Source organism: Musca domestica, unplaced genomic scaffold (genome assembly GCF_030504385.1).
Source record: "Musca domestica strain aabys unplaced genomic scaffold, Musca_domestica.polishedcontigs.V.1.1 2, whole genome shotgun sequence".
NCBI lineage: Eukaryota > Metazoa > Arthropoda > Insecta > Diptera > Muscidae > Musca > Musca domestica.
The window spans coordinates 1,639,840-1,666,737 of NW_026712249.1; the positions used below are offsets into that span (position 1 = coordinate 1,639,840).

Consider the following 26,898-nt stretch of genomic DNA (forward strand, 5'->3'; position numbering starts at 1 on the left):
TGGTAGCGCAGGCCGACGTCAAGGAAATGAACGGAAGAAAACAGCAACATCAGCAGAAATGAAAAGTAAAGAAGCGACTTGATCGAAATCCGCGTCGCAGTGGCCGAAAAATGGCTCGTGACTGAACATATCTCAATATTCCATTCGGTAAATATTGAAAAATGAGATCGGGTTAAAGCCACTGAAATTCCAAAAAGTGCAAAAACTTACACCACAACAGAAAGAAAATAGACTCGAAAGAGCTAAAAAGTTGCTTCGCATGGTCGAAAGTGGTGAACTGACGATGAGAAAACATTCGTTGTCAAGCAGTTTGTAAACAAACAAAATAATAGTATTTACTTGCCAAAGAGGTCAGCTGAAAGTGTGCACTTTCCTGGTGATGGTGTGGGCCGCCATAATATCCGATGGTCGCTCTTCGCTTGTATAAATCGACTATGGCATCAGAATAAACGCGAAAATATTCTGGAGGGCGTATTAAAGCTTTGGGCACGCAAAAATTTTGGCCGCAGACCTTGGACATTCCAACAGGACTCAGCACAATCGCACTAAGCACGCGCCACCCAAGAATGGTACGATTCATTTCCAGCGCACAATGGCCACCAAAATCTGAGGGTACCAATCCGTTTGACAATTGTGTCTGGAGTATTTCGGAAAGCAAGGTTCGCACTAAAAAAATACCAAAGTGTCGATCAACTCAAGCAAACGCTTCGCCGGGAATGGGCCAAAATACCGCAGAGCAACATTGGGGCAGCGTCTTACGGTTTCATTGGCCGTTTGAAGGCTATAATTCTTGGCAAAGGTGACGAATTCGAACAAATCTAAACTTATTCTAAAATTTGATGATATTTTTGAAATTTCTTGCTTTCATTCAATAAAATTAAAAAAATGTAAAAGCTATGGCGTTTGATTTTGTTGCAGTTTTTTTATCTCACCCTGTATATATATACCTTGCTGGGTCTATTCTGAATATTTCTAGGAGTTACAAACGGAATGATAAAGCTAATATACTCTCCATAGAATGGTGGAGGGCATAACAAATACAACGGTTGACTGCCTGTTCCGTAGTGGCAGTATCACCAATATTTATTTTACCCATTTTACTTTCAATTAATTCAACACCAACAATCAAAGCGTTTTCAAATAATTATCATAAATTTCCTTCCTCTGCTCCACCATCGAGTCGTATACAGCTTGGAATTGGGAATGTCTCTGAAATGTTTCACTGCCAATGTTTTGCAATTTCGAATTCACATTTCCATTTCAATCGCTCTATCGGAGCTCTCGTTGTCATTAATTGCGTTTAACATTTAAATACAAATGTTAATGTTAGCTTTGTTTTTGTGTTTTTGTTATTTTTATGGGTACTCAATTTGTTCTTTCTATGCAAATGTTTGATGTACAACACGTCGGTCTCTTTTCCCGCAACCACAGATGAATGTTGGATTGGCTGGCAGGTGTGATATTGCTTGAGAGTGAGGAGACATGAATAGATGGATGTTGTGTTTAATTAAAGAGTTCTGGTAAGTTTTTCATATCTGGTGAGCGACATCTGGTTGTTGTTGTTGATGCTGCTGCTGCTGCTCTTGTTCCAGGCATGTGTGCTAAGTCTCCTCTGTAAGTAAGTCTTTTGTGCACTGATGAACACAAAATTAAAGGAAATAGTTTGTTCGGTGACGAAATTGTTTCTTTGTCGACCTCTTTTGAGAACTTTTCTTTCAAAGGGCTTTAGAAAATTCCTATTTAAAATTGTTTGGTTTCTCCTCTTGCCGAAAGTATTTATTCCTCGAATGGAAACGAGATATAGTTCATCTTAAATAGTCGTGTTCAAATAATTGAAAAGTGATATTTCATGAGAATTGCATGCCAACGACTTGGTGTCACCTTACAACCCCCATTTGTTTACACAGCGGGCGTTGAAAAAATTTGTTTTTAAGTAATTTTACAACACTTGTTCTAATAAATTACTGTAAAATAAACACGTTCCATTCAAGCTTTAAAATATGGTTTACTTTCGAGCGATTAATTCAACAAAAACATGTTCCATTTATTTCATTACCCGGTGTATGTGTGACAGCAGTTCAATATCATTATCATGTCCAGGCAATATCATTATCATGGCAGAATTGTTGTGAAATATGTCAACATTTGTTACAAATTTCATAATTGTAAAAAAGTTTTCCGTGTTCAAATAAATATACGTATACATTTTGTGTGTTTTCACTCGGGGAAGAAATATATAAAAAAAACACAAAAACTCTTCATCGTAAGAGATGCAATCAAACAATTGCTTATTGCAATTAATCTAGTTATTTTGATAACACTTTGTTACAAAGTAGAGTAAAAGCGGTAAAAAACAAAGGAAACAACATAATATCGTTCGTACCATTCTGTTCAAAATATTAACCGCAAAGAGAACATAGATTTAATTTTTCTAATAAAATAACTTGGCTCTATACATTTTATTTCAAAAATAAGATACATAAAATACATACACACTGACATCACTTTTTTAACTGGCGGACCTTTTGTTTCAGCTGTCAAGTGATTAATATTTAGCTTGGTTGGCCATTTCATCATGAACAGGTTGACAATGCTTTCAAATCGTGCAAATTTATTTCGAAAGTAAAGGTTCAGTTCGCGAAGTTCACCGCAAGTTCCGTCCATTTTATGGACGATGAGCGCATTATTTCGGGGAATTGACAGGTGGCAATTGGAAACCAAGATCGTGTGAATTGACACTATTGGATTATTTTTTTTGGGATATATAAGTCGCTCGTATACGCCAAACAAATCAGAAATATTAGGGGACTTGGAAGCCAACATTAGTGGCGTTATTGCTAACATACGGCCCCATATGCTCGAAAATATTGTTGAAAATTGGACCTGTAGAATTGGCTTTGTTCGAGCCAGCCGCGGCGGCCATATGCCCGAAATCATATTTAAACATTAATGGCATAAAATTATCCTTCCAATAAAGCCAAATGATGGACATTAAAACGACTTTCTTGTGTTTTATTTTAATTCGATGTTCTATACCTCAATAAAAACACCCTTTACGTCGAACTCTATTGGAGCTACTAAACTTGTCGACATTCATACGAAATACAGTTCTTGATGTGCGGCGAAGGTGTTTTAACATTTTGTAACACCTTTTTAATATTAATCCGCATTACAAAGGATGACGTCATGCGTTTGATTTTTTTTTGTTTGTTATTTAAAGAAATTGCCCTCACATTTAACAACACTAAAATGATAACTCAGTGCAATTTTGAACATTTCAAACATGATATTGGCTACCGCTATGCGCCACACAACTAAACTTTTTAATTGCTTTTCCCTGAATCGATAGTGCTTTACATCCAGGTCCAAATGAACATCAGCAGCAGCAGCATTACCAGCACCAGCAGTTACCCACTGCAGGCTTTATGGAAACGATGGTCCAAACAACAAAAATCAACCTCAAAGGCCACCGATGCGGTTATCACTGCAATTACTTGTGAGCTCTCTAATTAAACATTTCTTCCGTAAGACAAAGTGGAAAATAGTTTTTTGTCTTGCTTTTGGCCAAAATGTTGATGCTCCTCCGGTGCTGTTGATAGCACAAAGACAATTGCTATTCCTCCAACAAAAGGTATGCGGACTGAACTCTGGCAAGGCACTGATTACCAGCCGTTCGGTTCAGAGTCATTTTAAAAACAAACACACACTTGCCTACATTACTGCTCCGCTGAACTAGTCTCTCTGCTCTGCTCACAGACGAGCCGGCAAATTGTGTTAAATTACAAGTGTTGCTGCAACACAGACCCACAGATTCTTCCACTGACAAAGATGCCACCGTGTTGGTACAACTCTATATATGGGTTAATTTTGTGTGACTGGGTTGTTGTTCGGGTGCGACATGTTCAAAATGGCTAATCAAAGAGCCCAAAAGGGGCCCTTTAAAATAGGATATAAAATCATGTCACTCTTTATATTGTCGGTGGGTTTCTGGTTTCCACTTTTTCTTTTTGATTGTTTGGCTTTTTCCCCAAGAGATGACTAAATGAGAGAGGCAGGTCTATCAGGGAAATGAAACATCATGGCTTAGAGTTTGCGATTCTAATTATGCATGTCCGCCCCTTGCTCTGTTTATGTAATTTTGCAATTGAAGTACAGGTTGTATTTATGTTCGGATTGAGATAAAACTTTGTACACTTAATTTGTTTGGTCCAAATACGAACCCTACCGATATTGGGGATTTGGTCCAGATTTAAATAAAGCCCTCACGTATATGTGCTACAAATATAAAATATCAGTCCAAATGGGAAAGTTAATGAATTCCTTTTCAGTACACCCTTTTAAAATGTAAACTTCAAGAACTGTTGTTTAATCTGCAGACCATAATCCCAGAAAGGTCATACCGAGTCTATAAAAAGGAAGGCAATAGCAATGAGAATTTTACATCCCGTCGTTTTAAGTCTTCTGCGGAAATAAGGATTCGTGGGATATGTTTATTTTTTAATAAATGCTTTTATGTGTTGGGAATGGACCTATTTTTTGTAGTCCTGGGAGTGATTTGAATTGAATAAAATTGTTCTCGCTCAAAAAAATGTTGTGTGCAGAATTAAGAAGAAATATCATTATTAAGGGTTAAACAACGAATAGAGGGCGAATTACGTACCACTTGAACTTGGTATAGGAGTGCTCACGAACTTTTTGATACTGTACTGAATTATTCGCAGAGTTCAAAAAACATATTTACATCTGTATGGGGTGTGTTCGAAAACTTGGTAATTTAAAAAAATGAAAATCATCAATCCAAGTCTAAATATACATTTAAGGTGTGTACAAAAACTGTATAGACGCCTTTTATAAGAGAAATTAATCGATCCTTCTTATGTCCTACAAAGTAAAAGTTCTTACAACTAAAGGTAAACTTTCTTTCCCCTCGAAACTGACGACTTTCGCTCAAAGGATATATCGATTCTATTTCGCAATATGAACGATTACATGTGCAAATGTTCACTTCGTTCTGTACTTGGTCTTCGGTATGGGGAAATAAATCCGAAACAATTGAATGAAAATGCTAGAAATATTGCTGTCATTATTGATTTCAATAGCAAAACAAACTCCTGATCCATTAATTGTAACACACATATATTCGCTGTGTTGTGTACGTAGCCTAAAAGGGACGTAAATTACCACATCATTCTCGCTGATTACTTCATGCCAAAAACACGTAATTCAACAGTCGCCATGTGGTCAACGCCACAGCAACTCCAACACTCCACAAATTTGTCGCTGGTGTTAAAGAGGCCTCGTAGTGCCTTATTTACTTAATTACAACAGTTTCATACTAATGCGGGTGCCAAAAGGAAAACAACACCAAACACCCCGACACATCCACTCCGATATGCGACCTCTATGAGTCCTACGACATATGTTCCTCTATGTGCACTTAACCACCCAAGTGTATTCAGATGGTGTGGAAAAGGAGGGGAGTGCTCACTCCCTTGAGGGGGATTGCATTTGTACAAAAAAGGTTCGCACTAATTGCTTTCACATTTTGGCAATTTAGCAAAGGGAACAAGTTGTGTTTTCTTTTTTTTTCCATTCTCAATTAAAATCAGAGTCTGTGCACTCAGGAAAGTCTTCTGCTTAACTCAGGATGAATATTTGTATTATGAATATGCTGGTGGCCATTACAGTTACATGGTAACATGCTTTGCCCCCTGCTCCACATTCTGCGTTTGCTTGTGTCTGTCTCTCTTTGTGCACATCCATACATGGCTGCCTGGCTGGCTGGCTGGCTGGATGTCTGGCACACTACTCGGATGCCAACAGGCAACAATAAAGAGGTATTAGAAGTTTTAATCCTAATCTGAAAATTTGTATAAAACACTCATCTTCCACATTTCTAGCTACAAAGTTACAGATCCGAAAATCTCTTTACAACAAGTTGCTCACCTGTAATTTCCGTTTCCGTTGATGCTTACTTTTGCTCACTTCACATCTCTTCTTCTTCTTTTTCACTGCTTTGTTTTGTTCTCGTTACAGTTATGACGGACGTTATAACCGAAAGTTGGTTGTATTACGTGTTAGTGGTCCTGATGCTGATACCGGTCTATATGTTGTTTACTCTCTTGAAGTTTTTCGGTTGGAAATTGTTTGTTAACAATTAATCCCTATCACAGGCAAAGGCGCACACACTCCGACACACACATACAACCAGGGCCAGACCTATCGATTACCCACCAACGACCCAGATTCGCCAGTGTATTGTGTGCGTGTGAATGTTTATGTGTGTGTATTGGTTTCTGGCTGGTTATGTGCCATTGGAAAAAGGACATTAATCCGCATACAAAGTAAGTCTAATTAATTTTCTCTTTTAATTAATGCTCCACAATAGAAACACACGAACATCCATATTATACACCCACACGCTCATTAACACCTATTGTCAGTGGCAGTGTCAATTCATGGCCGTCGGTGGGAGGGGAATTTATAATAATAATAATAGGTAGAGGGAGAGAGAGAGGGTGATAGCCTGGATTAGTTGTTGGAAAAAGTTAACAAAGAACAAAAAAAAAAAGATTGAATACAGAAAATTTTCAATTTTCAATAACGTTCACGCTTTACACCATTACCGGATGCCCAGAAGGCACTTTAAACTGTGATTTTAGTAAGTCTTTAGCATTGTTCTGGCTAATAGCAAAACAAGTTGGAATTAGAAAGAACCGAAAATGTTAAGGTGTGGAGTTTTAATTTGAGAGTTGCAAAATTTGTAAAATGTCTTTAAAACCGGAAATATTTTTTTTTGCTAGAGGCACTGCTTAAGTTACCGAATAACAGGAGGTGTAGTTATATGCGTGAATATATATTTACGCAAATTTCTAAGAAAATTCTGAATTTGAACTTTTGCATTCAATATACCAAATGTCGGGAGTTACAGGGGTTCTATATATTTCTTCCAGAGGGGTAGAATTCAGTATAAAATTCAAATGCCGTATTTCAACTATTTGCCTGAAAAATTTCGCTGAGCTCTACGAAATTTCTAACTCAAATCAAATACCAAATACCGAATGTAGACAATTTTCTGCCGAAGGATGTGGTTTTCTTTACGAACTAAATGTAACAATATTTGAAATAAATCTTTTAAAAATTGTACGTAAGTCATCAAAATACCGAATATCGGGAGATACTATAATAGAAAACGTGGACCGATACTGTCCATCTGTTTGACCTGCCTGCAGACCTAAGAACATACGTATTTTTATTTAATTTTATTCCCTTTACTAAATGAATCGGAAGATAGGTCGGCGGACTATATAGGTCTTTCCATACAGCTCCCAAATTTTTGTTCTGACAATATTTTCATACGATGCAGGTCTGTTGATTTAGTGCAGTGCCTCTTTGCAGTGCTCCTCAATTCAGGAGAGGGCATTAAAAGTTAAATTTATTTGCCCCAATAATCGAACCAGTTTTTACAACATGTAAGCTAACCACCTAGGGCCTTTGTAAATTAAAAATGAAAACCCATCGTAAAAGAACATGTATTACTTACCAATGCCTCATTAAAGTCGTGGGTATTCTCTTTTTTTAATTAAGTGAAAAATATCCTATTTAACAAATCCTTGCCATTTCCTCCACATATTTGTGTGTCGTCTAAATTCCAGCAAATGGAAGTGAAATTAATTATTGGCGACAAAACTTTGTTTCATTAGACCTAAAAAGATGGCCGACATTTTTATTTGTGACCTTTTTGTTTAATAAATGGCCGGGAGACTCTTTGATTAAAGATGGAAATTAAAAAAGTTTTTTGCCTCCAATGTTCAGCTCTTTGCTGGACCGAAGAAATGCAAATAAGGACATTTCTTCCGTTTGAAGAAGGCATTGTTATTAAAAATTTCAAGTTTTTGTTTTAAACAAGCCTAAGTCAACAACAAATTATTAAATTTATTCAGTACAAGTTTTATTGCTCTCAATACCGCAATACAGCTTAGGTATGAAGTGTGGCACTTTGATTTGAAAGCCGCTAACAATTCGACAAAATTGTTTTGTTTAGCTCCCTGTTGCGGGCTTCATACTTTCTATTTTCCATTCTATTCGTATGGGATAATTATAGGATTGACATGGCTGGTATTGACCAATACCAGGTCTAGACTTAATTTGATTAAGTAGCAACAACATTCTCCCTTCAGTTCGGCAATAAAGACAACTGCATTATTCCACTAATGCATCTGTGAATTCGGTCCATTGCTAGATAATTGTAAGCCCTCCAGATTTAAATATAATTGTTTTATATTCGTTAAGTTTGTCTTCCGAATATTAATGTCTCTTGCAAAATTACAAAACTCTCTTACATCTCCTCCCTCCCTGTGCCTCTCGCTCTGCGTCTTCATAACGGCAGTCAACCCTTTGTTGCCGTCAAGTGACAACTTTAATTGTATTCCACATTGCTGCCGGGCTCAAGAAAGGAATTGAGCAGAAATACCAAAAATTGATTCAAATAGAAATGAGAATGGCTTTGTTCGGCATTCGGCATTTGTCGAACACAACTTGTTTAACTTGCTGGCGGCCATTTGGCAATGGAAGCTCCAGCCATTAATAAACAAAGAATAGACAAGAATGCTTCAATTCAAATGCAAATGATTCCCAACGCATTTCACAACGACAAATATGCAAATATTTCCAAAACTGAAATTCATCTGTCCGTCTGACTGTCCGCCTGTCGGTGGATCTGTCGCTTTGTGTCAACAGATTTTCAGCGATTCGTCACTCGCCAGTAGGACAGCAGTTGCCACAACCCTCTCCAAATAGTATTTGAAATTATTATAATTGACGTTTCCCAGTTTCCGCGCCGACTTCACCTTCCTCCTCTTCCTCCACCTTGTCACACTTAATGAAATTGGATTAAAAGGAAACCAAAACACTTTATTTTGTATGCAAAATGGAGAAAGGATTCGATTTTCATCATGGCAAATGGAAATTTGATGTTTGGACGGTCGTGCTGTGTCACGGTGAACTAGACGGCAATGCCCAAACAAAACACCAACAATCACCCAAATAAATGCTATAAATGGAATTCAGTTTTACTTTTTTGCTGTGCTTTGTTCGGCTTTGCCATTATCATTTTCCAAATACTTTTCCCAATAGCTTCATTTGGTTTATCTCCGTTTACCATCGATAACATTTTCTGCTGCCAAAGGAGGGGAAAGGAAATCAGGTCATTTTTATGCGTGTGTGAATATGTTTGCCTTAAATTAATCTACCGTCTGGCCGAGCCTTCATATCACCCTTATGCATGGGTGCAGGAAAACACCCATAATTTAAATTTGATAAGAATCATGCAAGCTTGCTTTGGCTGGCAGCCAAGGGACGTATTCTACAATAGTAAGAACCTAGTCGTTATATATATTAAAAGATTCGGGACAAAGTAAAAGCCAAAATCGATTATGTATTTGTTGCGTAACGGACATTGAATCCTTTTTAGGTCAATCGAAGCGTAACAATAACATTTTCATGCCACCAAATAATGGAGGGTATTTCAAGTTTCCATTCCGCTTTTAATTCATCAAAATAATATAATATAGGCCTATGTAGCGTTTTCCAAGATTTCGATTCGTTGTTGATTCGGAAAAGCGTTTCTTGTGAAACTCTTGTTCAGTAAAGTAAGTTTCGATTTGTGTTAGTTTTAAGGGTTACCGGTCCAAATCGCGACAAAGACAAAATGGAATGCACCGGTACTCGTTTAGGTATAGTGTATCCTAATTGTCAGTACTTGTAAGGACTTGGCTCTAATTCCCAAGAAAATCAGATGTTCCTTTGATATTTTGTGTTCTCTCCTCTCAAAAAATATTATGGAAATTTACAATTTTATTCCGATTTGGGCACAAATCATGTTTTTGAAAGGGTATAAATATTCGGTTCGGCCTGCTCTAGTTAGCGCTGCCACATAAAATGCTGAAAACGTTGTTTATGAGAGTTAAGAATTTTCATCATGTTTTTTATATGGCTACAGGAGGTCCCTTTGGACGAATTCGTTTCAGGACAAAGGGTCAACGTTTTCATACAATTTTAAATAATTATCCGATGTTGGCTTTAACTTAGCACAACGCAATATTTTACCCTACATCAAATAAATTAGTGCAACTATGGGTCTTATCAGTCCACTCCTTCGGTGCCGTCGCCAACAAGAATCAACATAATTTTGAATAATTACAATGCAAGTCGAACAATATTTAAATAAACGAATGCATGTTGAGGGTATATATTTGTCGGCAAAACACCTTATAACTATGTACTTCAAAAGTTTAGGAATTTTGAATTAATGATTCTTAAGTATCTTGTCAAAAAGGCTCCACATAGGTCCTTAGCTTATCTCTAGTCTCTGCAGTTTTCAAGGTAATTATGCGCAATTAGTCATTCTTATGATAGTACCTTCCTTATGATGTCGAAGCTGAGGCTCGACCCGTAACCCCTGCGATAACCGGTAAATAAATAAAAAAACAATCTAAAAAAAAATTCGAAATTGTCCCAACTATGCGCTGCATGGTTTTGCAGAAACACAAAAAAATTCCAATAAATCAAAACAAGTTTGTCAACATAGGACAGAATTTGTTCACCATAAGTGTTGCTCAAACATTGTTAAAAATACGTTATATTTTATATAATTATACAGTATAATTATTTATATAATTATACAGTATTGTCGCCTATATGATGTTGGTATAGGTAGTAACCTACAACTCCCTTGCATTTTTTTTTTTTGACTTAGAAAATTTCTTTCCATAATGTTTTGGTATATTTTGTACATATTTCGAAACAGTTTTTTTTCTTATTGCCAATTTTTTGTGTTTCGAATTAAATAAACGACTCAAAACTTATTTGAGTGTGAAAAGTTTATAAACAAACCATCCAGTATAGGCCTCCATATCCCAGTGTTCGTGTGTTTGTAAATGTTCAATTATGCGTGTATGCTCCTTTGTGCGGGGGGGTGAGAAGTTTACCCAATAAATGTGAGAATTGAACCGTGAAACTAACCATGTTTGTGATCTTTGACCCTAACAAGAGAAATTCTCCAAACAACCATTACCATTTTATTTTTCATTCTTTAATTTAAAAGATATGAGCGACCGCAATCAATGCTACAGCCTGTCATGCCTTGTTGCTTCTGCTAACGAGGATGTGGTGCCGCACCATTATTGTGTGCTTCATTATTGGAAATGGGTTCCTGGATGGCAACATTAGCACCAACACATGCACACCGACTCAACCATAATTTTCCAACACACAACAGACTCCTATTTCGAACGCCAATTGGAATGTATGTCAGATTTGACACATCGTACGAATGGGGAGACATTCGCATGATGCCTTGCATGACGGGGTAGATATCGATATGCACACACACACACACACACACACACACACACGCAGGGACACATGCAATCACTTGGTTTGTTTAATTGTATCATCACATCTGAATAAGTCCCTCGATACAAATTATCTGCTAGGGAATACCCTACCCAGACGATGGCTTCGAATGACTTGGTTTTGTTCGAAATCACGCAATGTGTTGGTGCTCCGTTCGTCGTCTGGCCGTTCAGATCAAATCTTATTTCCAATAATTCCTGCCAGCGCATTGAGCCATTTCGGCAAATGCACATAATGTTGTATAATCTTGGAAATGTTGATGTAAAATGTGACGCAAGGCTAATTTGTCCGTATCCACAGAGTATCCTTTGAATGGGCTCCGAATGGAGTGGGTTTCAAGAAGAGGATGGTGTTTTGTTGGCAGCGTTCGTTTGCAAAAAGGGGATTAGGAATATCTGTGGCACTGATACTGAACAGTGTTGCAAAAACCATTCAAGATTCAAAATTGGCATGTATCCTTTTTTGAGTTTCGGAACAAAATCAGATTGATAATTGGAGGTTTTTAAGAAGGACATTGTGTGCTTACCCTCAGTGTGTAGGTGATGTTACACATCTCATGGAAATATAAGCGTTGATCATAAACTTAATGTATATTCTTGCTAATGACTCAATTTACATACGGTAATAATACAGCATTTTTGTAGATTCAAAATCGAGGATGGACTATATCGGGCCACATTTAGCTAGACTTCTCACACAACGCAACATCATTTAAAATATGTATTGATTTCCTTGCCAACTCATCTGCAATAGCTTTTCACGCGTACTTTACCCTGCAAAACAAGCAGTATAACAGTGTGTGATAAATTACCATCGAGTTGTGGTTCCAAATGCAAATTCTGTAGCCATAGTTTTTTAACTGGATTATGGAAGAAAATTCAATTCAATAGGAAATGCAACATATAAATACATTTACAGAAGCCTCTCGAACCTGTATTTAAATATGCTATTATTTTTGCTAAATTAAGAAGGCCATGTTTTATGTCAATTTAAATATCGACCCTTATTTTTAACCGATTTCTCTGAAAATTAGCAAAATTAATTTTACAGATATCTGCGGTATTTTATAACTGATTTGGATGTAATTTGTTGGAGAAAAGAGCAGTCATATGTCATGTCGTTTTCCCTATCTCATCAATTGTTGCTGCTGTTATGGACATCAAAAGTTTGTGGCTTTATGTCCAGAGGTACTTAACAAAGGAACGTTGGGTAATAAAGTAATATTTTTTCAAACTATTTTCGATTGCCAATGCTGTACGTTATTTTGATCTGAAAGATCCACTCCAATTGAGGGCACATAACATAAATAGTCGGGGAGATAGTGAGACAGCGAAACACGTGTTTTCTCTTTTTTTGGTTCTCTATCATGTTGCTGTATCAGAAAATAGCTAATAACCTTTTGTATAAAAAAATGACACATATGACTAATTAACATCGTACTTACTACTTCAATTATGTTAAATTGAATTTGTTATATTTTAAATATTTTTTTTTTTCACTTTTAACATCATATTTGATTACTTGGCCCTTGAGACGGCTGTATAGCTGTATATGAATCTTTAAATAAATAAATAAAATTAAATGTTAATCAGTTTAGTCGTGAAAATTCAAAATCTAAATTAAGTTATGCAAACGAGAAGAAAACACAACTTCAACTCATTAAGACATTTTAGAATTGTAAAGAAGAGGAAGCACATCAAATGCCTTGCTTCTCAGACGGTAAAGGACTCATTCAAGTGGGACCCAAATCGAGGCAAGTCGAAAATGGGAGAAATTAAAGAAGTTTGTAATAAACATCAGTGATTGTTTGCAGACTCTATAAAATAACAAAAAAAGTTTTAAATTTTTAAAAGAAATATGATCGAAAATTCGGCTTGCAAGTCTTTTAACCCATTCGCTGCCAAGCCTTATTTTGAGTGTTATTAGTTATAAAAACCATGCAATTTCTTGGTTAGGCAGTGATAAGTAAGTAAGGATGAGTATTGCCATTATGAAGGCAGAGGGACTCGATATTCTTTTTCGAAAAACAAGTAGTAAATCACGCAGACAGATCATTCTCTATAAGAAATAAAGTATTACTTTTGTAAAAAAAAGTATTTATAGCATTTTCCAGTTTTTTTTCTAGATATTATCTTTTCAGCTCAACTGGTAAAGCTAAAGAAGGCCTTAATTTGAACCGTGTTTTGGCTTAACCCCCTTATAGCCCCAATGATATTAAATCGATTCAAACTGAAACAAAATTTTACGAAAATTTTACATTTCTTTTAAGCTAGAAAGGTTAGATAATGAACTCCATTATGCTCTTTTCTAGGTCTACTATGTAACTATAACAGGGTGAGATGAAAAAACTGCAACCAACTTCAGTCATTTCTACGCCACTCGTCCTACAGCTATCAATATTATTCCATTGAAACCTCATATATTGTTTACAAGCGTACAAAAGCATTTTGGTAAAAATTTTCCAGAAAAAAGTTCTTCGTGATAGAATTCAAGCGTGATAGTGTTATTTCTTTATATTTGGCTGGAAAACCACAAGTGGCTATCGTTTAGCAGCATTTAAATGTGAATAAATCTTTTGTGTCTCGTACCATCGCTCGTTACCGTGATTATGGTAATGGCCCGTCGTCAAGGAAGTGGACGGAGGAAAACAGCAACATCAGCAGAAATGGTACGAAAAGTAAAGAAGCGACTTGATCGAAACCCGCGTCGCAGTGGCCGAAAAATGGTTTGTGGACTGAACATATCGCAATATTCCATTCGGCAAATATTGAAAAATGAGCCATTAAAATTGCAGAAAGTGCTAGAATTTACACCGCAACAGAAAGAAAATAGAGTCAAAAGAGCTAAAGAGTTGCTTCGCTTGGCCGAAAGTGGTGAACTGCCGAATTTGGTTCACTCCGATGAGAAAACATTCGTTGTCCAGCAGTTTGTAAACAAACAAAATGATCGTGTTTGGTTGCCAAGGAGGTCAGCTGAAAATGTGTAACTTCGGTTGGCCACCAGAACTCAAGCACCGGCCATGGTGATGGTGTGTGCCGCCATAACAGCCGATGGTCGCTCTCCGCACGTATTAATCGACCATGACATCAGAATAAATCCTGAATATTATCCCGAAAATATTCTGAAGGGTGTATAAAAACCTTGGGCACGCAAACATTTTGGCCGCAGACCTTGGACATTCCAATAGAACTCATCATCATCGCACTCGGCACGCGCTTCATTTCCAACGCACAATGGCCATTAAAATCCCCGGATACCAATCCGTTAGACTATTGTGTCTGGAGTATTTAGGAAAGCAAGCTTGGCACTAAAAAATACCAAAGTGTCGATAAACTCAAGCAAGCACTTCACTGGGAATGGACCAAAATACCACAGAACAATATTCGGCCAGCGTGTGGCGGTTTCATTGGCCGTTTGAAGCTATTGATGCTATTTCCGACATTTTTTGCTTTCATTCAATACAATTTAAAAAAAAATGTAAAAATTACAGCAGTTGACTTTGTGGCAGTTTCTTATCTCACCCTGTATATCACTTCGAGTTTCTTATTAAATACATTTTCTTTATGGAATTTATGGAAAATTCACAGTTCATTCCATTCACAATGTGGTAAAAACATTTTATCTTATTAACAGTTTATTTTAAATTTTCTTCTTTAGAGGAGTACAAAAATAAGCCACGAAGTCGTACAATTGTCTGACTTGTTGAGAATTTTCCGTTTGTAGTTTAGAAAGTTTTTGTAATATCTTTTAGAGTGAAAAGCAGATGTTTAAAAAAGTCTGAGATTGGCCTCACCGAACAACTCTTGTGCGGGCTTTCATAGATCTTGAAGTCATTTCTGATATGACCTCGACGTGACATTTTTTTTTCAGAATGTCCGTACATTTCTTAACATTTGGAAAATGATTCGAAATAAAATAAAAAGAAAAGTTTTTCATTCTTTCAAAACTGAAAAAGGTCGTACAAAATCCAACTATCTTTCGATTATAAAAATGTTGAAAAGCTTAGCCTTCCCATCAGACTCACTTCCCCATTCAACATTTTCCATATTCTAACAAAATTTTTAATTATTTAAAATTATAATCAGTAAATTTACTTTTTTGGTTATGGGATTTGCAGTGTCCTGCATACCCAAAGCATGTGCTTCAGCATGTATCATGTCGTTATCTTATGGATTGCGTAAATCGATTTCCTATAAAACTAACGTTTACACCAGCAGCTTTCTTGTGGCCAAAGTAGTAACTTTCAGTTGTTATGAGGGGATTTATAAAATTATTCTAGTCCTGGAACAATCTATTTATGCGTCTGTGTGTGAGTGTCGAAGAATGGGGACAGACCGGCGGGCGAGGGTAAACATGCCATGTTTGTTTACAACAGTTTAATGGGCATTTAAGTTGCAACATTTTTGCGACCATAGGTAAATAAACTCTGTATGGAATACCAACACAAACAACAACAGCAACTACTACTACTATCAGCACCACCCAGACAAACTTCATGAACTTCGATCAGGCCGGTGCCGGCGAATCACAGCTCTGGCCCTCTCATGCACAAGAAAAGAAGTGTGGGCAACATGTGTCCATTGAAGCGTAACTTTACTCGGAATAGTTCCTAACTTTTCATATAGTTAAGTACAAATATGTGTGCCGCATGCCAGTCAGACAGACAGACAGGCAAACAGCCTGGTTGGTGGTGTGGTGATTGGAGATTGGATAGTTGGACTGGTGTGTGACAGCCTTTCTATGCCACCCACTTTTTGGCCCAGCCACAAACCCAGCGACGACGAGTATCTGCTGTGAATGCACTCCATGGTAACCGATATGAAATCAATAGTCTTGTTTTGTTTACCGTTATATCCGATTCAGTGAATTTTCACAATGATTCGATTTTGAACAAAATTGCTATTTTTCTATTTGGCCTATTTGAATGGCGGGGCAGAAAGGAGGCTTTTTTGTTTACCGCCGCGACATCGCAACCACGCAATTGAACTGTTCCTCCTCCAAATATATCGGGCTGGGTGTCAACTGCAAACGGGGTTTGTCTTCTCGAATGGAAACGATTATCGAATTTGCGTCAAAGGCACGTATTTTTTTCGAGTATTTTCCGTATGAGAGAAATGTGGATGGTTCTTAATTTGAAAAATGCGTAGAGAGGAACGAAGAAACTAAAGTTTCAAATTTTCAACATTCTTTCCGAAATAAGAATTTTAATATTTTTAATGGTCGTGTAAAGATTATCACTCAACATTTTTATTGCTTTAAGTAATTGTCTTTTCTGTTCCAAAGTTAGATGTGAAGCGTGACTCTAAATAATTTAAAGGTATTAAAAAACTGGTGATACTAACCTTAACAGCAATCGTTTAACAATAAACACGATGAGTTAATAAGGTCATACACGATTGGGTGAGACTACCGATAGTGTTGAGTGCCAAAGTTATTAAAAAATACATTATTTTTTTGGAAATAGTAAATACGAGAATAATGCTTCATAAACCGCACCAAACATTGCGCGATGGAAGCGTTTTGTCAATTCGAAATTTTGCTCTGACATTGTTATTACCCCTAGGATCTTTGAAATTGAGATTGGGAATTATTTGTCAATGTTTAAAATGATGGCCATTTAGGGTTTTTTTTCTGATTTTTGGTACTTTGAATGTGTCAATCATAAATTTGAATCAATGAATATGATGAATAATATCGCATTTCAAGCGGATAGAATCTCCCTACCCAAAAATTGCCTAGTTTGGATCAATATCTTATATAGCCCCCAAAACAGTATCTCCTTAATTTCGATATTTTGAAGGTCACAAACACAGTTGACATTTTATTTTCCTAGTGGATAACAACTTTGCAAATTGGCAATAAAAAACCACTTAGTCCCCCTTTAGCGCCTTTTGTGGTTAGACTCTCAAAAACAACGGTTAATTGAAAAAAAATATATTCCCTTTTTTATGTTCATATAATATTTTTTAATTTTATTAAATGAATTTTTTTTATTTTAAGAAAAAAAATGTTGTTTTCGTCGAAAACCATGACTATACTTTAGACAGAAAACTCTCTTATATTTATTAATCTGTTGTTGTTATTTGGTGGGTAATATTGGATACAAATCTATTACACCTCAAACAATAAAAAATTCAATTTTCTTTAAAAATGTAAAAAACTGTTCAACTTATATATTGTGTAAAACGGAAATAAAACAATGGCTCTAAGCGTTTCTAGTAAAGTAGAATTGCGTTGTGTTCAACAATCATGTAAAAATAGTTATTCCAAATAACGAATGATATATTTTTAATAAATCTGCATTTTTAGTGATTTTACCCTTCTTGTTGGAAGCCCCAAAGTACCTCATCATCACATTACAAATCAATTTAAAGGGAACGAAGGTCTTTTTAAACAGATCCTCTTAAAAGTTAACAGCAGGTCTTGTTTTTCATCTAATTATACCTGAATACTGAGCTGTGTTGCTTGAAATTTGAAACAAAACTAATAATAATATATTTTATTTTGAGCCATATACCTTTAATAAAATTTTTTTCTCTCTCTCTCTTCAGATTCCCTGAAATAAATTGGAAATTAACTCAACAAAAACTATTCGAAATCCCGACCGCATCAAGACACCACAGGAACTGTAAGGAACTCTGTTTCACCACTTCCATTAACAATTTTACGCCATAATCATTCCCTAAATCCCCCAAGAATTGTATGAAGCTAGTAAAGCGTTGTGAATCTCCGTTCTGCAAACGACTTCAGGGAATTTGTAAATGATGTATGGCATGTTGTGGCTTGTCCTTGAAGAACGTATTCTATTGACATTACAACATTAGTGTTGCGAACATTAAATCGATGCCGAAAAAGGGCATCACCATCAACCATCCATCCGCAGCATCTGAAATTGAATTAAAGCATTGAAAATTATTGCATTATCAACATTGTGACGACCTAGCCGCTTTCATATAATCCATGTTGTTGCCATCGCCGCTGATGCTGTTGCTACCATTTCAAGCGATATCGTTATTGTTGTTGTTGCTATCATAGCTAAATGTACAAAGCCTAGTTATAGTTGTAGTTCGTAGTGTTAACGCCGGCCGGCCACCTTAACCAGAGTGTAGTTTTGATTTGTGGCTTGCGGAAAAGTAAACGCCAACCACGCGCCAACAACATACACCGACCCAAGACACACACACCCACACCTACAAACAAAATAAATAATCATGCGCCTGCCTTATCGTAATAAGAAGACGACCCTGTGGGTCATGCTTGGAATTGTCGTTGTCACAATGTTTCTATTCAAATTTACGGAATTACGTCCCATCTGTTTCTTCAGAGATGAAGCAGTACCTGGCTCTGGTCTGTCCGGGCAACAGTCATCGGCCATGATGAGAGGAGATGCGGTAAGTGGTGCTTCAGCTGTAATCTCATTATGTTTATTTTATATGACGTTTGTGTATTTATTTGTTATTTCAGTAGCGATGCTATTCGAAGCGAGTAGTTTTAGAGACGAGGTAAACTCCTTGTGAATCTAGGATAAAGCATCTGACAGTATAAAGCAATAGCGCTTTGGATTTTGAAAAATACGGGGGGATTTTGTCCCCTTTCTAGTGATGGAATAGAATTCCTCCCGAATGATGGAAAGAGTATATAAGTCCTCAATCATTAAGTCAACAGTCAATAGAGTCTGAAATACAAATAATTATAGAGTTAGTTCAGCACAGCTGGCTAATTTAAAAACTCACAACTTATGACAGTGTTGATTTGCATTCTGCATTTTGTGTTGGTGCATAAGGGGTGAATTGAAAAATGTTTTTTTTTAATTTTAATGATTTTTACTTTTCTGGTAAATCAACAAGTATTTAGATTAAAACAATTCTCGTAGCTTAATTTTACCGGAAAATTACACAATTTCCCCACGTTGACAAATAACCAAAGTGGGGAGACTGCATGGAAAATGAATCGCACAAAAACTACCATAGCTGCGTTATTGGGGCGGGGTTCCAACGAAAGGTCTCGCAGAATATGTACGCCTTATATTCCCAAATGATATCAGATAATCGATTTTTTGCTCAGAAAGACCTTTCATTTGGAGACCTTTCATTTGAGACCCGCCTCAATAACGCAGATATCATAGTTTCTGTGCAATTCAACATGTGCTCTGCGGTATTTGGGCCCATTCTCGGCGAAGCGCTTGCTTGAGGTGATCGACCCTTTGGTATTTTTTAGTGCAAATATTTTCGCGATAATAATCGGCATTTATTCTGATGCCATTGTCGATTAGTATGAGCGGAGAGAGACCATCGGATGATATGGCGGCCCACTCTATCACCATGGCCGGCGCTTGAGTTTTGGTATTTTCTCATCGGAGAAAACCAAATTCGGCAGTTCACCACTTTCGGCCAAGCGAATCAACTGTTTGCTCTTTTGAGTCTATTTTCTTTCTGTTGCGGTGTAAATTCTTGTACGAGCGATGATATGAGACACAGAAGATTTATTCGCATTTAAATGCTGGAGTGCTCTAACGATAGCCAGATGGGTTTTCCAGCCAAATATAAAGAAATCACACCATTACGATTAATTTTTTTCTGAAAAATTCTCAACAAAATGGTGTTGTACGCTTGTAAACAATATAATGAGCTGTCACTTGAATAAATTTGACAGGTGTCGGACGAGTGGCTTAGAAATGCAGTCTGAAGTTGGTTGCAGTATTTTCATCTCACCCTGTATATATTCATGATCAGCTTAATATTCTAAGTCGATTTTAAATCACCATATAGGCCACAATAGTTGACGTAGAGCAATTCTTCACAACAATTTGTGTTTTGCCTAGGTTGGTTGTTATTGACAATGAAATATGTTAGGCCACGGTACCTCCCTCCCGATATTCGGTATTTGGACGATTTTCGCCACAATTTTTCACGGATTTCTCTAAAATTGGTATTGCTAGGTCATAATGGGTTCTAGCACCGACGGCGGAACATTGTATGTATAGGTCCACATTTTCGTATAGCCACCATTTAACAGTACCTCTCGATATTCGGTTTTTTAATGATTGTTGCCATTAGGTCCATGTTATCCTAGTTACATTTATCCACGATTTTTTTAAATTTGGCATTTAAGACTCGCAATAGATAACAGTTTTTGTAATATAAAGTGATCTATAGGCACCCGTTTTGGTATGGCCCCATATAACATTATCTAAACGGTCACCTGGTATATGAAATTTAAACTGGAACACGCTGAATTCAACATTTTTCATAAAAAAATATTTTCTTTGCCCAAAGGTGGAGAGTATTAATTTTTTTGTCTCTTTTTCCTGTAAAATTAATTTAGGAGATTTGTTTTTGATTTATCAAAATAAGTGTTAAAATCATTATAATTAAAAAAAAGTATTTTTAATTAACCCCTTGTGCAAAAACACAAAATGCAAGTGGTTTATGCCTTTCCTGTTATATTTGAAAATGTATTTTCACGGGCATCAAATCACTATTAAACAACTTTAAAGTGCAGCAAAAGAATCACTCCATATAAGTCTCTTCCACATTTGAACATAATCACATATCCGAATTAAATTCGCTATTTAAAACTTGTAAGCCCTTTTGGATTAATTATTCTCTAATTTGGAAGGATTTATGGCAACTTCAAAAAATTTACCACGCTCGGTTTTTTATAGTCGCCTTCATCACAAAAATGTGACGATTGGGAGAAGTACAGTCACATAGGGAGTACGTTTCCATTTACAGCGCCAATGTATACCCCACTGTGTCTTCGTCGTGTGTGTGTGGGGTGCGGAACTTTACCAATAACTGAAATATAATAGCAGTCCACGTTAGAATATGAAGTAAAGTCAATGAAATAGTAAATTACATTAATCGCAGTAATGTCATGATTAGGGTGATTTAGGGCACAAAGCAGTACAGATCCGAGACCTTGGAGTTATAAATGTATTGTATGGGGGCAGCGTTCAAGAAAAAAAAGGACGAGGGTGATTAACGCAAATGTGACTCGTACGTACCAAATAAACTTTGGCGAGAGTACCGAAGTTATAAGGAATTATTCCCAGCTTTAGATCTCTTGTCTTTTCTTCTGTAATTCATCAATTCGAAATAAATTTTAATTTTTTCATATAATAATTTTAATCTTCTGCAAATATGGCAGATATCAAAAAACTCACCAAATATTAAAAAAAAAAAAAAAAAACAAGCAAAAAAGCTGTAAGTTCGGCCGGAACTTTAAATACCCTCCACCATATGGAACGAATTTGGCAATTTTTAAAAACAATAAAATCCATTAAAAATTCTGTTAAAATCTTAAAAAAAACCGAATGTAGCTGTTACATTAGTGTCTATACGGTGACATGGACCTGTATAGGTAACTTTTGTCATAAGCCATTACAATATTCAAATGCGAAACTTGAAAAAATCTGTGAATAACGTAGCTAAAATCATCAAAATACCGAATATCGGGAGGTACCGTTATATGGGGGCTATACGAAGACGTGGACCTGCACTGAAAATTTTCTGTCTTAGGCTGTAGTATCCATTACGAACTTCAAATACCAAATTTAAAAGAATTCCGTTGAATAATGTCGCTAAAATCATCAAAATACCGAATATCGGGGTTTACCGTTATATGGGGGCTATATCAAAACGTGGACCTACATGGGCCATTTTCAATACCAAAAGTCTTGCAGACATAATATACATTTGAGTAAAATTTTGTCAATCTACTACAATTCGTTCGAAAGCTAGAGTGATTTCCACAGACGGACATCGCTAAATCGACATAGAATTTTATGCTGATCAAGAATATATATACTCTGTGGGGACTGTGGACCGTGTCTATGTAGACCTTTGAATTCCAATTCGTATATTAAAAATTAATAAATACTTTTTTTAACTAGCCTGTCCTCCGGTGATTTTGCATGAATCCAATCCGATCTTCAGAGTTGTTATCCGAATTTATCCTATTTAAATTATCATCTGTGCTCTTAAGCAAAATTGCCTTTGTCCCCCATAATCTTTAGACACTTCCTTCACTTTTGTTAAATTCTCTTGCATTTCTAATCCGTAATTCAGATACACTCAGGCATTACATTAGCATTTACTTGTGCAAACGCCATAGGATTTCTGTGTAGAAGCGGGTACTTTCCTGAGCATAGCTGTCTTGTAAGAGAAAAACACAGGCAATCATCTTAACGTTAGCTGCATTACGAACTCCTCTTCGTAGGAACTGAAGCAAAAGAGAGCCACACAAAATCATCATATGACACTTTTTGATTAAATTTGTCCACCGAGCTGCTTGTCCTACGACTTGATGGTTCCCACAAAAGCAATTTGACAAAACATCAAATTAAACGTTTCGTTGTGTTTGTCTGTGTGTGTGAATGTTTCTTGACTTCCCTGCCCATTGGCCGTTGCGTAGTTGTGCAGCTTCTAGAGGATTATCCATCTAAGGTTACCTTGCTGCTTGCCGACCTTTGTACCCTGCCACTCGACTGAGTCGCATCGCCAAACATTACCCAACTTAAGTAGTCGAGTAGTGTTAGTATTCTACAGAATAAAGTGGTGCTTGGGGAGTTGGGAAAAAAGTAAATCTGGAAATACCAAAGATTTCTACAGCAAGTCTTCCAAGGATAGGAATGTGTGTGTGTGTGGATATGTAAGTGTGCCTTAAAAAAAAAAAGAAATCGCATTTCCCTGTTGAAAATTCATGGAGCGTCAAGGGTGCGCTATGTGGTGGACTAGTGGCTGACTGAGATTCAATTTGTTGCACATAGAGTCTGGAAGGAAAGGGAGAAGGGGGAAGATGCCACTGAAGTGCTTGTGTTAACGTCTCTTTGCTTTAACTTCACTTTTTGTTTGTCTTGCACTGACTGCTTCTAGTCGGTCACCTTGCTGTGACACTATTTTGTTTCCTAATGTCAGATATCTTTTAATATTTCCACTTGAAGTTTAAATTCCATTTTAAGGCAAAAATGGATGGAGTTGGGTGGAATGGATGTGGCTCTTCCTAAGACGGATGAGAAAAGAAGGAGAGCTTGCGAAAATGCCAAAAAAAGATGTGTCGCAAAATTGTCACTTTAGGAAACATTAATTTGATTCTGATGTCATTCAAGTTTAGATATTGGCGATTCACCGCGTTTGTCTTATCGTTTCAAATTGGAGATTATTTGTTTAAGCCCTTCTAACAGTTTTCCCGGCGATTTTGGACTTGTCAATGTACAAGTAAGTACAAAGTAAATTGACCCTAATCTCAGCTACATAATATGAGGATAGACATAGGATTTTTACTTGTGATTTTTACCCGATTGGAACCTAGCTTGGTATTTAGATGTTTTTCCATTTAAATATAACATATTTGAGATCGTAAACATGTACTTCAACTATCTAAAAACAAACAAATAATAAAATCTCTCAGAAAGGATAGAGGTCTTAACGTCAAGCTGGTCTTCAAAATCCGATTGAAATATTTATAACACAAGTGATGGTTTTGTTCAAAATAACAACATTAAATTGTTTCAATTTGCACCATTACCGTCCAGTGATGTGGAGAAAAGCTTTGGCAATCGAAAGGCTTCATTCGTTTCCACCTTAAAAGAAATTAGTCTTAGCTTTTTTAATGGTCTGTCTCTGACCTTTACGAATGTATTTTAGAATTGGCAATTCAAAATAAAACATTTTTCTTGAAAAAATTGTACTCGAATTCTTATGTCAAATTAAGGCACCTACGTGAGTGGTATCAAAATCTCTAAATTATCGCTAAAAGTTCGCAAAAACTAACAAAATCATAAAGATCGATAGAAAAGGAGTGGGCTTCTATATTGGCAGAATATGTAAGGTTGGCAGACATATTTAGACATATGATGTTTAAAGAAATGCTGATTGATTTGTTTTCAAATGAATAATTAATCGAAAATTTATATCCCATTTTATGCGAAACCATTAATTCCGATAAAAGTCCATATTCATATGGACTCTGATAGAGAAAAATATTTAGGTATAACAAGTTGTAATGAATTGAAAATTGTGACCCTTTTTGGGTGAGGTGCCAGAAGGGATTCGCAGATATATATTATCTTCACAAGATATCTTGTGTTAGCAAAATGTTTATTTGTGTGAAATTTGAAGAGAGCGTTTGGTTTTTCAAAATCTTGAACCTTACGTGAGGAAGGAAGGTACCAGAAGAAATAGTCCGATCTTGTGTTGATGGAAATATTGAGATGTGTCAAGTCTGAATGGAATCGGATGTTAATTTCGCTTTTTATGAGATTCATGAATATTAAACATTTTGACTCTTTGTGGGGGAGTACCAGAAGAAGAATTTTCACACCACACACCTTGGGTTAATAAAAATATGATTGTGTGTGTAATTTGAAGACAGTCACATTTTATAATAGATAGAATTATTCAAAATTTTGAGGAGGAGATACTTGATTGAGTGGACCGATATTGTACATTAACGCACCTGAACTTGCACTGGTATAAATATTAGGATTTGCAAAGTTGAACCAAAATCGTATTATTCTTTCTCTTTCTGTGCAGTAAAGTATTGTTTTGAATGTCGACCTTTTGTGGGAGAGGTACCAGATGGAGTTGACCGATATCGCCCGTCTCCGAACTCGATCTAAGTTTGATAATAATATTACGATGTACTAGCTTTGGACCAAATCGGATACTCCCTTCGAGAGTTATCTTGCGCACCAACGAGACAGACAACGGACGGACATCGCTAGATCTACTCCAAATGTCCTGGAACAGATTCGGTGCAAAGTGGCCTAGGGTCTATGATACACGTTTTGGCCGTATTAAATGATATATATCTTCGGTAGCCATATGGCTGAGGGTATAAGTAGCCATATGGTATAATTATGAAATTGACAAAATATTCTGAATATGACTTTCCATGAACACCAATATTGACCTGGAGGATTTAGTGGTTTGCTAACGTAAAATAGCCTATAGGAGATTATATTTGTAAATAAGAATACAGCCACCATTAAAATTGCCTTTAAAGGTTGTCAGAATAAAACCGAGGAGAAAAAGTTTATTCAATACCCTTCGTCGGTCCGCAAAGTATTCGAGTTTTTATGTGATTGTAGCTCGTTGTTTTTCATAACGTTTTTATATTTTCCTTTTATTACAGAAATATGTCGAAGGCGACAGCCAAAAAGTCTATTCGTACAGCAGAGACATGCCATTAATATTCATTGGTGGTGTACCCAGATCAGGGACAACGCTAATGAGAGCTATGCTCGATGCACATCCAGATGTCAGGTAAGTGAAATTTATAGCCATGTTCGAATGGGAGACAACATATGTGATGGTGTTAGTTGGCAACCTATTTCCTCCCCGTAAATAAACGTCATCGTTATCGTAATACTCTCGATAATTCACAATTTCCGGTTCAATTCAAATATGATTGGCACTGTCATGGATTATGAATGATACGACTGTCCCTACTCTGTTCCCATCCGAGTTAGCTAATGGAATAAAAAACCGTTGGAATTGGATTCTTTAAAGCATTCAATGTAACAAACGAATTATGAAATCAATTTGATATTTTGTGTAGTTTTCCTGACGTTTTTCGCGAATGTTGGCAAACAGAAATACAGGAAAATATTTGATTCTATGGGTGTGTGTCTATGTGTGTGTGTTGCTCAGCCAACTGTAGAGCTCTCATGTTCACTTGCGGAAAGACACCACAACATCCACCCATATACAGATGATGACGATGATGTTGATGACGATGATGAATGACTCCACATGTTTACAAATTTGCTTTTAAGTATTATTTGAAAGAATGACAGACATGTAACTAAAATTTCATGTACCAGGGGACACTGACAAACGAAAAAAAAAACGAAGTTCTGCATACTAAACAGTATTTATGAAACAATTTTTGCTCAGCGATATTAAAAAACAAAGCAAAAAAATGAGAAGAAATCCTAGAACAAGAAGTCACAAAATCGCTTGTGTTTCAAAACAAACCCTGTTTCTGATCCCTTCCGTTGCCGTTGTGACGCGGCGTGGTGACAGCTCTGCATGCAAGCACCGCCAGTTTTGAATATTCGCAAGAAAGCCCTCGATAATATTCCCCACGAGATTATTTCGGAATGTGGTGTGGCGGCGTGTGTGTTCACATGCAACAACCAGTCATACCACAAGTATTTTTTGTATATGTATTTATGTAGTAATATGTATTGTTTTTTATTTTAATATACGATGGGATATATCTGTGAAACATAAAAAATACACACACACACAGATATATACAAATGCCCTCAAATACCAAATATGTTCATCCGACAAAACAAAATCGAAATATGCCGCGACGGATTTTATTTTATTTTCGAAGGCCCCCGAAGGTATGTCAGAAGTCTGTGTGGGCTGGCTGATGGTATATATGTATGTATGTGTGTATGTATATTCTCCAATTCCATTTGTATGTTATGATGGCATGCCGCTGACTTCGAGTCTGAAGGCATTTTAC

The 26,898-nt window shown here is 36.5% G+C and overlaps 1 protein-coding gene across 3 annotated transcripts in view; it reads left to right on the forward strand.

Annotated features, from left to right (window-relative positions):
* LOC131802141 (protein-tyrosine sulfotransferase-like) overlaps positions 1–26,898 on the forward strand; it is a 64,637-nt gene that overhangs the window by 8,846 nt on the left and 28,893 nt on the right. For 2 of the 3 annotated variants that reach the window (XM_059121601.1, XM_059121603.1), the window contains exons 1-3: positions 6,166–6,344; positions 17,967–18,806; positions 25,552–25,682. In XM_059121601.1, the coding sequence (XP_058977584.1) occupies positions 18,627–18,806; positions 25,552–25,682 (311 nt within the window). In that variant the 5' untranslated portion in view covers positions 6,166–6,344; positions 17,967–18,626. Of the gene's footprint in view, positions 1–6,165; positions 6,345–17,966; positions 18,807–25,551; positions 25,683–26,898 lie in introns of those variants that run through there. The other variant, XM_059121602.1, reaches the window with a different exon arrangement.